The sequence below is a fragment of the Falco rusticolus genome, chromosome 1 (assembly GCF_015220075.1).
Source record: "Falco rusticolus isolate bFalRus1 chromosome 1, bFalRus1.pri, whole genome shotgun sequence".
NCBI classification, from domain to species: domain Eukaryota; kingdom Metazoa; phylum Chordata; class Aves; order Falconiformes; family Falconidae; genus Falco; species Falco rusticolus.
This window is the reverse complement of record NC_051187.1, coordinates 48,464,421-48,478,774: the sequence shown is the minus strand read 5'-3', so window position 1 is coordinate 48,478,774 and position 14,354 is coordinate 48,464,421. Positions and strand designations below refer to the sequence as shown.

Below are 14,354 nucleotides of genomic sequence, written 5' to 3'. Positions count from 1 at the left end.
TTGGATTTTCAATTTTCACAAGTGTTACTAGGCTGGTGGGTTTTAGGATGGAAGTTCTTTGGAACCAATCGGCTATGAGGTCTCTAAACAGAGAGTTTGAATATGTTTGAAATAATCGAAATAACTTTCTAAATCATTGTAGTCTGGCTGATTTATTTGATTGACTGAAACTTGTCTGTTGCTGAATCCTAAGGGGATTTTGTAGAGTGCTTCATTCAGGTAGTAACCTCAGCTGGATTTGAGTTCGGTAACCCTGGACCGATTAAGGGTAATACTACTTCCCAAATAGGGAGTTAATGTTTTAGGCAGAGTTTGAAAGGGCTCTGATACTTCAAAGTCCTTTGCCTGCTGGGTAGGCAATGTAAAGGTTGCAAGTCAGAGATCACTGCTCTGGAAGGTTATTCTTCTCTGTGTCCCACAGAAGAAACTAAAACTGCAGAAGAAAACAGACTGACTTCTTTGGTGAGGTTGAGAATACAATAATTTTCAGTTGTCCTTATTTTTACTGGGTTCACGTTCTTCCTTTGCTTGTGCCATAAGAAAAGGTAACAGTTTGATTTCACTGTGGAGTCTCAGTCTGGATGTTTCAGGTGAAGGTGTATAGAAACGCCAAGATAAACCTTCCTTGTCTGTGCCTTTGAAATCTACGCATGTGAGAGATTATTACATTTGTAAATAAACTGTTTGAGTGCAAATGGGATGGTGAAAAACAAAATTTTCAGTGTTTAATTGTTTAATTTATATGTGCCAGTGCACAGTCTTCGCTTTCATCTCTTCTTGCCTGCATCCCAAGCAGATGTATAGCTGCGTGTGGTGAAAGGATTATTTTCCTCTGTCAGGTTTCACACTGTGAAGGAAGAGCACCTTGACCTTGCTTGATGGGTTGCCTCAGTGGAGTCCTACTTTCTTGTGTCTCAGCTTAGTTTTAAGCTAATATTTGTATAGCCTGACATACGGCATCTGGCTGAGCAGGTACACATGCCATCACCCATGCACTGCATATGCATTTTTTATGAGCCAGCTACACTGAAGTGACTACAGCAGCTGAAACCACCACACAGACACCACTAAGTCTTGCAGAAAGCAAATGGCCGAGGGTCACAGGGGCCCTGTAGTTTTGTTTGCAGTAAAACTGAGAGCATTCACCTTTTTTTTTTTTTTCAGAAAAGGCTGGCAGGCAGGAAAGAAATGCACACTAGTTACATGTTACTTCATAGTGTGTTAAGGTGACGATTAAGTAGAATTGAGTAACATTTGTCAACAAATGAGAGTGAAACTTTTGCATGAAGAAATAAAATTAAGAAATTGTCATGAATTAAACCACTGGAAAAACAGCATGAGGTACATGATTATTTTTAGTTCTTTTATCTAATCTCTGTGCATTTTTTGAAAGTATGTGTATTACTTCAAATCTCTTACAAGACTTATTCAGCCTGCCATATAAATATGTTCTCCTTCCCTTCCCCTTCCCTTTTCCACGTTTCATTCTTGAAAAAATTAAACGTACCTTGATATCTTTATACAAGGGTCTGCAAGTTAAAAACCTACTTTAACAATTCCTGAATTTATTAAATATTGCCTTTTTCCTCACACACAGACCTCTCACTGACTCACCCCTTACACCAGCTTTGGTCTCCAAAGAAGCAACTGGTAGAAATCTTGCAGTAAAAACCACAAAAAACTTTGCTATAGGACAAAGCAAGTATGCCAGCTATTTGTCTTGACTGATTTTCCTATTTGACTGATTGAAAAAACAAACAAACAAACAACCCAAGCCTTGGAGAGCCAGCAGGACATGAACTTACTGACCTTTGTGATACAACAGTTTCTGTACTTATTGAATCACGGGGATGGGCTGAGGGCTGGGGAGGGGGACCTGGGGGCTGGCCTGGGCAGTGAGGTAAGGTTACATATAGGCGGCTGCGGCAGGTTTGAGAACACCAACGGAGCATATTCCCTGGCGGGCAGCTTGGCGAGCGTGGGTCCTGGCGTCATGAGCGAGTGCCCCTTTGCGGGGAACAATTATCTGTGAGTTCCTCATCTCTGTGCTTTGCTTCGTAATGTCAGTTCAAATGATATCATGTTAAATGTAAAATACAAATTCTTAGAGAAGAATTAACGATTCTCAACAAATAGTTGTAGCTATTGCTGAAGGAAAAGGGGTTGTATCAAGGACTTGTCTGAGCTCTTGTTATGTCATGACCTTGATGTAATGCTTACCAGCCATTACTGGGACGAGGTATTTCAGGTGTACAGTTTTTCTCCAAAGCCCACGTTAGTGCCTCGGTTTTCTCAAAACAAAGTATCGTTGGAGTTGTAGATGCATCTGTTAGAAAAAAGGCAGGTATAGTCACAGTTCTTTAATTAAACGGTTTATACGTTTCCTTAATTTTTTTCTTAGATTTAATTTTAACAAGCTATCTTTGGAAGACGAAAAAGATGATAAATCACAAGAAGGGATAAATAAAGCCAGCAAAGGTGGACTTGTCTATGGAGACTACCTACAAGTAAGTTTCAGTGAGGATTTCATGTTTACTGCCCTGATCACTCGTAAGCCTTGAGCCAGGAGCTGGGACTGACGCCCCGCAGCCAGCCAGCCTAAGCTGCTCCCCTCTGAACTCCCCACGTGTGGTCACAGGCACAGATGCCTGTCCCAGCTGGGATGGTGCAGGTGGACGTGGGATGGCTTCTCAAACCGCAGGGAAGCTGGGCATTTTGAGGGTTTTGGTAGGGAATCATTCATACGGGTAAACTTAAACTGTGGAGTGGTGCACCGCAAAAGGCTTTCTTTGGTCTGACAATCACCACTTGGCAATTTCTCCAGGTCAGCAGGCTATGTGAATTATTACTATTAATAATTGCATGAAAGCCCAGAATATTTGGCTGGAAAGATATGTTGCAGAAATCTAGGGGGATGGATGATTACTGGGACACACACACAAAAGAACTCCCAAACAAAAAACTGCAACAGCTAGAAGTAATTAAGAAATGAGTAAAAATAAAATGCCCTAAGTAATAAAAGAATCCAGACTTGGTTTTTTGGGTTTTTTTTTTTTTTATTTTTTGGTAATGGCAAGAACTGAAGTGAGTGGAATTACTCTGTGCTTGTGAACAGCAGACTGACTTGTTGACATACTATGTGGAATCTTGCAAAAGTTTCTTTTAAAACAACTATGATTAGATTGTAAATTTGACTCAATAAAAAAATCAGTAATGCCAGAACTAACTAGTACAGCCTCAAATCAGAGCTCTTGTGCAGATGTGATTACGTGACTACACAGAATTTTACTATAAGTCCACTTCCATGGATTACATCAGTATAGGTGTAAGAACTAGAAACATGCTGGATATTTTATTTTATCTTTTAAAAAATAATTAAAGAGACCCTTAAAATGGTTTCCCAAACTTTATTATTTGAGGTATATTTACATGTTCCATTTTGGGAAAGATTTTTTTTTTCGTTGAAATAAAAAGTAAAAGTGACACCTGAGATCATTTAGTCTAACTTCTCATACAACCTGAAATATGAAACATATATATTTATTAAAATATCTTCCTTAAATATTAGCTCTACACAATAGGACTACCATTACTAATATCAGAATTGAGAGCTTTATAGAACAGTCTTATCTTTATTTTTTAAGCTGAACAAAATATTGAATGCTCAGGAACTTCAGAGTGAGAAGAGAGGAAACAAAATCCATGACGAGCACCTTTTCATTGTGACACATCAAGGTAAGCAGTCGGGAGTTCGGGGTGGCTAAGCAGCATTTTTCCCAAAGGGAGTTATTCAGTGCTGAACCATGCAGTACACGATTTGTTTTGATTTTAGACACATTTGCTACAATTGCTCTGTCTTTCATCTGCATTTATATTCGTATATATCCCTAAATAATTTGTAAGTCTGTAATCAACTCTATGCTTATGAAGCCATAAGTATAACCTTTGTATTTGTTAAATCAAGATTCGGATGGTTCTGTTTCTAGGGAAATTAAGGTGGCAAAATTCGTTCCCCTCAGAGTAACAGGCTGCTATGCAGTTTATTGTGGCAAATTTTGTGCATTGGCTTGTGCCTTCTCTGAAACTACAATTCAATTTTAACCATCCAGAGCCTGTCTAGAAGCCAGCATACTGGTTGGGTCCTTCCTAACTGCTGATACTCGTGTGTTTTGTGGGCTCTGGCCTGATGATATTTTCCTGTTACTGACAGGGAAAGATTTTAAGCAGCTCTAGAGCTAGCTCTTATTGGAGTATCAGATCCAAATTTTCTCTTTCCTCTTTTCTTTTGTAATGAATATTCTGTACATCAGATATCTGATGTAAAAAAAAATGCTTTAAAAAATTCTGTCAGCGCTCTCGATATGCTAGATTATTTCATGTAATGGTTTAGGTACAGGGCAGCATACTATAACAGGCAATACATTTGTGTATCAGCATCTATTTGTACACCAGCAGTGTAAACGTAGGCTATTCGTTTCAAATCAAAATGTAAGAAGTTTACCTCTTCCATGCTACGAAGAATAAACAAAGCAATGTTGAAGTTACTGCTAACGGTGCCTTTCATGTTGTAGCTTATGAACTTTGGTTTAAGCAGATTCTGTGGGAACTGGACTCTGTGCGGGGGATCTTTCAGAATGGCCACGTAAGTTAAAAGCAAATACTAATCTTGGGAAAATGCAGCCCTCTCTTTCTTTTGCCTCCTGCCTTCCAGCCTGAAAAATATTTGAGTTTACTCTTTTTTAAAAAAACACCATAAAAAAAATCCACAATAAAATATGGCTGAGTGTCTCTTATACCCTGATAGTACAGACATTTGATTGGCAAAATCTTATTTCCTCCTGAAAGCTGCCTTTTGTGTAGATCACTCTCCAAGGTGGATTTCAGTGGCCAAAATGCTCTCATATTCTGCTTGTACTGGATAAATACAGAAACGTAACTTGGGAGTGTTCTGCAAAAAAAGCATGCTCAGAGGCAAAACTGAAAACCAGAGGGCTCACAGGCATTTTTATGTTGAAAAGGCACTTCTGCCTTTGCTCAGTTTTTTTTTGAAGTCTACGTACTATGTCTTTCCATCCAGTATCTGCTATATGAAAGGAAAACAGTTTTTGGTAGTTGCGTTTCATTATATCCAACAGAAAAGTGATAATCAAAATCACAGTGTACAATTGTCTAAGAATTTCTGAAACTGACAAATATAAGAGGAATATTTTGAACATCTCTAAACATCTGTCCAAACTAAACACACCTCAAAAATAGAGACAAAGGAAAATTCCTGACTTGATATGACAGCCACAGAAAAAGGCTGACTGTGTGTAGTTTGAGAAATACCTCAAATAACATCGTGAGCATGTGTATATGAAGAAAATTTGAAACTAAACCACACTGAAAGAAGGAACCTTTTTATCATAATGTCCAGTGAAAATGTCCTCAGTGGTCCTCCACATTCATAATTTTGTTGGCTTTTTAGTTGAACATTATATTGAATAATAACTGATCCAAAACCGTTCTTAAGTAGAATAATTTTTCATTATTTATTTTTGTGAAAAGAGAAACTTTGCTTATAATCAGAATTTGAAATGTCAATGTAAAGGTTAAGTATAGAGCCAGGTGATTAAGGAAATGGTTATCATCTTTCATTTTTGTAGTTTAATATTTTCAGGTTACATGTCCAGGTCTTAGACAGAAGTTTCATCCAATTTAAACCAACAGGAATTTTAGCAGACTCCTCTGCAGGCAAAGTGTTCAGCTTTAGCCAGAAGGCAGTTCCTGTGTCTTCCATTTAATATTTTCTATTTCCCACCAGATGCAGTCTTCTCTGTTTTCCTCTACTTGCTAATGCACATCTCTGATGAACATCTTTTGAAATATGGTCTCCTGGTGTACTTCTCAATACTCCTCCTCTCAACTTTTAAGTTCTTTCCAAGCCTTATGACTTGTTCCTTCACAATAATAGAAATTATTATAGAAGTGATTAAAATAGAAAGCACAGTATAATTATCTGATGGCATCATATACCATTAAAATAATGTTGCAATCATCGGAAATGATCATGATCTAAATAATTTTAGTTTAGAGTTTAATTTCTTGTGGTGATTTCTATTTCAGTCAAAAATGTAGGAAAGAAAAAAAAATCTATATATTAGGCCTAGTTGTGATGTATCATCAGAGAAAAACAGATTTCTGTCTTTGAAAATTATAGTTTCAGTTTTCAGTTAAAACCAGGGCTCTCTATTCAGTGTGAGATTCTGCTGCTATGCTTTTCATGTGGAAAGGACTTGGGAATGTGTACGACAGTGAAAAGACCCCAAATAAATAAGTAGGATATAAAAAGAACACCATTCTGTCTGGTTATGGTCTTTATTTTTTCTACAGGTAAGAGATGAGAGGAACATGCTGAAGGTTATTACTCGAATGAACAGAATTTCAATGATTCTGAAATTACTTGTGGAACAATTCTCAGTTTTGGAAACAATGACTGCATTGGATTTCTTTGATTTCAGGTAAAAACTCTCTCTTCCTCCACAGGAATCCACAGGCTGGTATTCCCAGCCTTAGACCTGACTGTGGGTTTTTTTACATGCGCTGGCTGCTTGTAGCACACGCAGCACTCGGCAAGGTGAGAGTGTGCCTTAGAGAGGCACCAGTGACATTGCAGCGTGAGGGTCAGCTACGGCAAGGTGAGCGTGAGTGCCAGCCCAGCGTGCTCTGCAATGAAGTACAAGTTAATTGTTGGTGTTTGCGTGTGCTGCGGCTGAATGGTTTCAGAGCAAAAAGGTGAAACGATAGAAACAATATAGAAATGGCTCACGGTTCTGTTAACAATTTACTTGAAACTGCGCGGTAGCAGCCGTGTGCTGTGGCAAATCGTACAGCGCCTGAGTGAGAGAAGCGTGCTCCCCGTAGGCTGTGGGGCAGGTGTTTCAGCGCGCTGGGTTTGCACAGTGTTTCCCTGCTCTGGGATCTCAGTGGCTTTGCAGTGCTGCAGGCTTCACGGGCCTGAAGGAAGCACCGCCACCTCCTCTTCTCTCCCCAACAACCTCTGCTCTGCAGCAGCTGCCCAGCATATTGCTGGGCTGGATGGTCGGTACCTCTTCTGCCTTCTGCCCAGGCTTTTCTCGGGATCCCTTGGCTTGGCTCGCTTCTCCCATGGCAACCCTATTTCTTCCCTCACTCCAGCTAGGATCTTCCACTACACTACCATGCGTGACAGCTTCATCCACCGTCTGCCTTCCTTTTCTTGTTCTGCTTGTGTAACTCACCTGACTCCTGACCTCAGTGCCATCCAGCATCCCGTCCACTTCTGCACGGTTTTAGTACCCTTTCCTTTCTGTCTTTGAATGTTCCCTAACTATAAGGCATGTGAAACTACAATTTTGCTTCTCTTGGAAGTTTGAAACATCTGTATTATCTAGCGTTATACTACAGCAGGGGAAATCCACCAGGCAGTCATCTGTTTTGATGCATTCTTGCTTCTGCTTTTCAACTACTGCCATTTGATAAGCAAACATAAGATCAAATCAATGATCTGTTTCTGCCAAATCTTATATTTGCAATTCAAAGTGCATTACAATTATCTAGTGAAGTGCCATTTCAAATTACTTTTATTAATATTTTTTTCAGCGTGGTCACACCATTTAACTCTGAAGAACTCCATTAACAAATCCCACAAACGAAACCCACTAAATATTTTTCTGAGCATTATTCCACCGTGTACATAGCAATTATTCTGTATAACAAGTCTATTTAAAACCCATTCATTGGCGCTTTAATGGCATGGAAATATTTGTAATAGCTGTTTGGGGTGAAGCTGCTTATTCTGTCTGGAAAGGAAATGATAATTCAGTAATGTTTCCTCCTGTACATCACACACGCAAAGCTGCCTTTTTAAAACACAGTACAAAAATAAGTGTGTGTATACATCTGTGTATACACAAGCAATATATAGCTGGAAAATTAGAGTATGTTATACATACATTGTAGTTGCATTAGAATCACCTGGGTATTTTCTTTTCTTAGCTGCAATCATATAAAAAATGATCAGATAGCTATTTGATATTCTTCAAATATGAAATATGTATTATTTTGTTGAGAACCAGAGAATGTCATCATTGTAAAATAATATCCTGCATTTTCCTATCATTTCTTCTGCCCCAAGATACTACCTAAGCCCAGCTTCGGGTTTTCAGAGCCTGCAGTTTCGCATGCTGGAGAACAAAATTGGTGTTCCCCAAAGTCTGAGAGTGCCCTATAACAGAAGGCATTATCGTGATAACTTCAAGGGACAGGATTATGAACTACTACTGAAATCAGAGCAAGAACCAACGCTATTGCAACTTGTGGAGGTAACAGTGTTTATCTTAGACCTTGCTTCGTTTTCCCCCATCTCCCCGGAATGTCCTTCACTGGTGTCAGTGACAAACTGTTCTTCCTTGAGAGATGCAAGCATGCTGGCAATTTCTCAGTCAGTTGTGTTTTGGATTCTTACCAAACTTTGTATGAAAGAGTTAGTCATTAGTAAACTGACTGATTTTTCACAGCATTTCCTCTTGTCTAGGAAAGTCTGACTGTTAAAACTAGTAAACTGCATTGTGGAAGTATGAGCTAAGTATATAAATGTACTGTTTCATTTGCATTGTTTTCCATGACCACAAACCCGTTTTAAAAGAAAACTTTAACAATATTTCCACTGTTAATGATGGCTATCAGAAACGTTAAAAAAAAAGAAAAGGAAAAATGACAACCCAAAATGGAAAAGATGTTTAACAAATGTTTCATTATCACTTACCTTGATTTAATGACTTTGCCTCATAATTATGAATGACTCAGTAATTTCTCTAACTCCCTTGCCATGTTCATATGCAAAATTAATGGAACTTTCTAAAGAATAATGGATTATAAACCTCGGTAAAAGCATCCACTCCTATTAGCCCTATCCGTTTGTCTAATGACATCTGATACAGTATATGTAAGACATTTCTCTAGGTTTTCAACATTCATTAAAACTTCATGCTCTTGTATCTTTCAGATGAGAAGGAGCTAAATTAAGTGATCTCTAAAGGGAGTTTGCCATAACAATTCCTAATATTTTTCCCTACTAATTTCATTCCCATTATTACAAAGAAATCAAAGAGAAAGCTTTGCTAACTGCCAAGTAAATTTGTCTTGTACCATCACATATTGTGGTGGAAGGGCATGACAGACTGCTTGATCAGTATTCAGTCTGTTTGACAGGATAAAACCCAGTTTTATAATGGTTCTGTATCTTCCTTCTGAGATTTATCTGTACAGTTATCCTATATATGTGGATTAAGAGTGTTTTCCTGTATCTGCAAGGGAGTTGGTTTTAAAGATAACTCAGAATGTGACAGCTTTTGTCTTCCAACACTGGTCGTTTAGCCTGGAACCTGTGGCTGTGTTTGCACAGCACTGTTACACAGGTATAAATCATCTATGCAGATGTGCTTACGCCAGCAATAAGCACCTCTGCAGGATATGAAACTAGAACAACTGTAGCACTTTAATTCATGTTGCTGTAACTAGTAATTCTACAGTAATGCGGTTGCATTGTTAATGTTTGAACACATCATTATTATTATTAAAGGCGTGGCTGGAAAGAACTCCAGGACTCGATGCAGAAGGATTTGATTTCTGGGGACAATTTGAAGTGAATGTTTTAAAAGGTCTAGAAGAGGAATTTGCCTTGGTGCAGGTATATAATGTACTCTTGATCTATCTATAAACAGCGACAGCTGCCAAAACGACATCCTGACATAAATTTGACTTTTGGCCCACACAGGTTCTAACTTGTTCTACTTAATCTTCAGCAGCCTCTGTCTGCAAGAAGGAGAAAAAAATTGCAGTTTTCATGAAATCTGAATAAGTTTCTAATTTGACATCTAAGATGGTTTAAAGCATGTGAGATACATGGATGATTTTGAATGCAGAAGGGAAGGGACAGTATCAATGGAAGGGTTGAAACTGATTTTACTGAAACTACAACTTTACCTGTAGTTAGTACTTGCATCTACAGTTCAGAGTAAACACAAAGCTTGGGCCCCTGAGCTATGAGTATGCAGTGTCTAACTATAAAGAACCCAGTTCTATTTAAGTGTGTGGCAACTTGCTGCTATATGATCATTTGAATTACACTGGCAAATAAGCACAAGAAAATCCCCAAATATTCTAAGACCTGTAGTTTTAAGTACATTTTTAATGGAAAAAACCCCATAATGTAAGAATTAATCTATTTCCTGAGAACACCTGTTTACAACTTTCTTACTTACATAAACTTTTTTTATTTACAAGGATGTCTTCTTTTTGCCTCGAAAAAAAAATAATCAGACTTCAAACAAATGAAGATTAAGTGTTTTTAAGGCCTCTAGATCAAAAGAGAAGTGATAAGCTGCCAGTTTGTTTGAGCATTCATTCATCTGAATTGTGTTGACAGCTACTTAATTGTACATTTTGTGGTAGTGTTTTTTAAAGGACTCGTCTATCTTGTTTGAAAATACAGTTCTTACATTTACGATGTAAACATAGAGAGTATTATCATGAAAATAAGTTACATCATGGGTCATTCAAGCGCTCAGTTTTCCCTATTGAATTCTAAAACCCGTTTTTGTTTGAAATATCAAAGGCCAAACCAGAATCAGAAGAAAAAGATGATGACTTATCTGAACTCCAAAAGCAGAAAGATGTATTACTTTCGTTATTTGATGAAAAACGCCATGAACACCTGCTTAGTAAAGGTAGATTGAATTAATGTATGTCACTATGCACTTTTTATCTGTGATATATACAATCACACAATAGCATTAAATTTGCAGAAGAATCAGTAACAAACTAAGGACACTTGTGTTTTGCAGGAGAAAGACGACTGTCTTACAAAGCACTGAAGGGTGCCTTAATGATCTACTTCTACAGGTAATGCTAGAAGGTGTATCTTTAACGCTGACTGTCAGCAGGAGAGGTGGAGGTTAAGGACTGCAGCACAGGTTGATTTAGGTTGGAACAGGACTTGGAAAGTATTCGTGTCCAGCCCTCCACAAACCCCCAGACCAGTTAGATCCAACTTGAAGGTCAGACTGGGCTGCTGAGGGCTGCGTCCAGTTGAGTTTTGAGCATCTTCAAGGGTGGAGGTTACGTGGCCTCCCTGAGCAGCCAGTGTGTGTCTGACCAGCTGCTGCTTCTCAGGTTGTAACTAGTAAATGCCTTGATCGAACTGTTCTACAGAGTGTCCTAGAAAGATTTAAAATATTTATCCAAGTATGAGGGAAAAGGCACAGAACAGGTCTCACACGGCAGAGACGTCTGTTAGAATTCTGTCTACTGACGTTTCAATAGCAATTTAGAAAAAATATACATTAAGTCACCATTATGCACTGGTGTAGCAGTAGTTTGAAAAACACCGCATCTCATAAGAGGTCTCATTCTCTTTTCTTTCATTTTCCAAGGGAGGAGCCTCGTTTCCAGGTTCCCTTTCAGCTTCTTACCTCCCTTATGGATATAGATGTTCTCATGACCAAATGGAGATGTAAGTTCCACTTTCTGACTGTGACATTCTCTCTTTTAGATGCAAGTAAATCGTTCTGTTTCACACTCCTTTAGACAAGGTACACCCAGAGTTTTAGAACTGAGCTCCTGAGTTCGTCCTTTAGCAATGACTTTTTTTTGTTTGTACTTCAGCCAAGAGGAAAGATCAACAGCTCCTTCAGTGATCATTAGATACACAGGTACAGCTATTACTTCCATGACATGATATAAGTTAGGTGAACAATTTTATTTAAGGGACAGGTATATATTTTCCAGTGTCTCCCAAAATGCCATCATGACGTCTCTTCAAATGCAAACGCTCCTTCTGCTCCTTCCCTATATAGACATTCATAAATGAATGTATTCTGTATTAACAGAGCATAATAATGTATAAGCGTTAGCGTATTCATTCTGTAGCAACAATTGTTTTATATTAATTGACTGAAGAGTGGGGTTTTTTCCATTTTGAAGTATGTTTCCTGCATTTAGCTCAGAGTCCTGCATTGCTGAAGACCCAGTAGTTCTGTCTCTCTGTAAAGACCTCTGTATGATCATATTTACTGAAAACTAGTATTTCAGTGATGCACCTTGATGTGACCCTTTGGTTGTACCTTGACACTGAACTTATGCCCTGATTTTCCTCCCTGTATGACTTAGATAACCATGTCTGCATGGTGCACAGAATGATTGGCAGCAAGGCTGGCACCGGAGGCTCGTCAGGCTACCACTATTTGCGCTCAACGGTGAGGTAAGGACAACGTGTTTCCCCCATTGCCTGCAATAAGGCGGTTCACAGAGACCCTAATGCCAAGAGACAGATTTCATGCCACTCGCTGAAGGCCAGAGGGGCTATTGTTTCTCTTTGGGGACTCTGGCATTTCCTCCTGGATGCTGTACGTGTATTTATTGGGTTGACATATGTAAATTCCAAACCTTCTAGGGCAAACAGAACTCCTTTTGATTGCTCGCGCAAAGTGCCACGTATAATTCTCCATCAAGAGGTCCAGGTGTCACTGTAATGGCAATAACATTAATCCTGCATTCTTTAGTTTGCATGCAAGTGAGCCCAAGTTAATGAGGTGATACAGGCTGGAAGCGAGTCCCGTCTGCTGTGCAGCTGTGACAGTTTTTTTGTTCCTTAGCAGGACCTCTAATCATACAACCTAAGGTGCTTCAGTTTAGGATTGAATATATTCTTAAAGCTGGTAGTAATTAATACCCTCAAGCTGTGCAGGCAACAATCAGAAACGTGTTTTCTTCTGTTGGATGAAGCAGAAAAGGAACTTAAAAGGGGTGGTTGGGGGCTCAGCACCGAACTCTTTGAACAGGTAGAACTTTTTATACAAAATGTGAGGACTCAGCTAGACAGTTCAAGTCTTTGAACTGCTACTATGTCCTGACAGTCCTGAACCACATTATATCAAAAAACACAAGGATACTTTGAGCACCTTCTTTTAAGAGAAGCTTCTTTGAAGTTTGTTTTCAGACAGAAACCATGGATAGCTGGTGACTGCCACATGCGGCTGTGGGCAACAATTCCCATCACAACCATTGTTAACAGAGGGTGGAACAGAAAGCAGACGGTTAGATTCAATTTGAAGATTAAATGTTTGCTGTCTTTTTCAGCGAGCCTTCTCACTCTTCCTTAATTTCAGGTTGACAATCTTCCTAGGTAAATTCTATTTTGTATCTACCACAAGAGTGGAGGTCTAGAGACTACAGCCTACATACTCTGCATTTTCAGAAGAACAATGTGACTGTAGCAACTGTATTTCCTTTTTAAGTCATAACCTGCTATGCCCTAGGAACAGTTAGGATTGGATTCTTACTCCAGAACGGTCAGGAGGAGGGTTGGTGCAGGAACCTTATTAAATAAGTAAAAAAAGATGGAATGATTCCTGAGGATTTTGAAATTATGGCCTTCTATGCCAGTATCACCGTATTAATTGTCCTGATTGTCTTTTTCAGTGACAGATACAAAGTGTTTGTGGATTTGTTCAATCTTTCAACTTTTCTAGTTCCAAGACACTGGATACCAAAGATGAACCCAACCATTCATAAATTCCTTTACACAGCAGAATACTGCGACAGCTCCTATTTTAGCAGCGACGACTCTGACTAGCCTGCCTTTTGAGGCTGGTTGCTTCAGGACTTTCACCTCAAGTGGTGCCATCCCTCAAATACAACAGCTATTCTCACTGAGTGTGGGTGTGTAAATACGTATTTATGTATGAAAGCTATGTGAATAGTATGATCTGCTTGTGGAAGAAACTTAATTGTTTGTAGAAAAAATAATCTGTATTGAGTTAGCCTATATTAAAACTAAAATCATACCCCAATTCAAGTCTTAGTTGGCTTCGTAAAACCTACAGAGAGAGAGGGAGCAAATTACACAGAACTACCACAATCATGTCTTATTTGTACATATTTATCTATTTGTTTGTTTGCCTAATGGTTATTATTAATTTCCCTCTAGTTGAGCATGTAATTAGCCTCATCACCTGTAGAAGACTATTAGTTTCTGAGCTCTAGTGGCATTTCAAAAGGAATTCTGGGTTAAGAGTTTCAAAAGTGAGATTTAAAAAATTAAGTCTTGATTTTATAAAAACCCAAGCATCTTGAACTTCTACACCCATCAAGAACTATGTTATTGTCTATGTGTTACGTATGATAACATGTAATATATTTCCTCCCTTCCATAGAAATATATCTGCTGTTCTTAACATTAAGTAAGTACTCACTTTGCACTTCAAATAAAGCAGTATTAAAGTTCATCTTTTGTTAAGTTGTCTTCTAACGCAAGCATGAAGTTCAAACAACAG

The 14,354-nt window shown here is 38.6% G+C and overlaps 1 protein-coding gene across 3 annotated transcripts; it reads left to right on the top strand.

Annotated features, from left to right (window-relative positions):
• Nucleotides 1-1,917: 1,917 nt before the first annotated feature.
• TDO2 (tryptophan 2,3-dioxygenase) lies at nt 1,918-14,306 on the top strand. Of its 3 annotated transcripts, none has more exons than XM_037378062.1 (12): nt 1,918-2,028; nt 2,402-2,507; nt 3,645-3,735; nt 4,572-4,642; nt 6,373-6,500; nt 8,156-8,342; nt 9,602-9,709; nt 10,637-10,748; nt 10,866-10,923; nt 11,454-11,533; nt 12,190-12,280; nt 13,551-14,306. In XM_037378062.1, the coding sequence occupies exons 1-12, from the start codon at nt 1,994-1,996 to the stop codon at nt 13,591-13,593; spliced, it is 1,110 nt and encodes a 369-aa protein (XP_037233959.1). In that variant the 5' UTR covers nt 1,918-1,993; the 3' UTR covers nt 13,594-14,306. The 3 variants fall into 3 exon arrangements, with proteins under 3 accessions (XP_037233959.1, XP_037233952.1, XP_037233969.1); XM_037378055.1 differs by having other exon boundaries at nt 13,501-14,306; XM_037378072.1 differs by lacking the exons at nt 12,190-12,280; nt 13,551-14,306 and adding an exon at nt 11,686-11,723.
• The last annotated feature ends 48 nt before the right edge of the window (nt 14,307-14,354 follow it).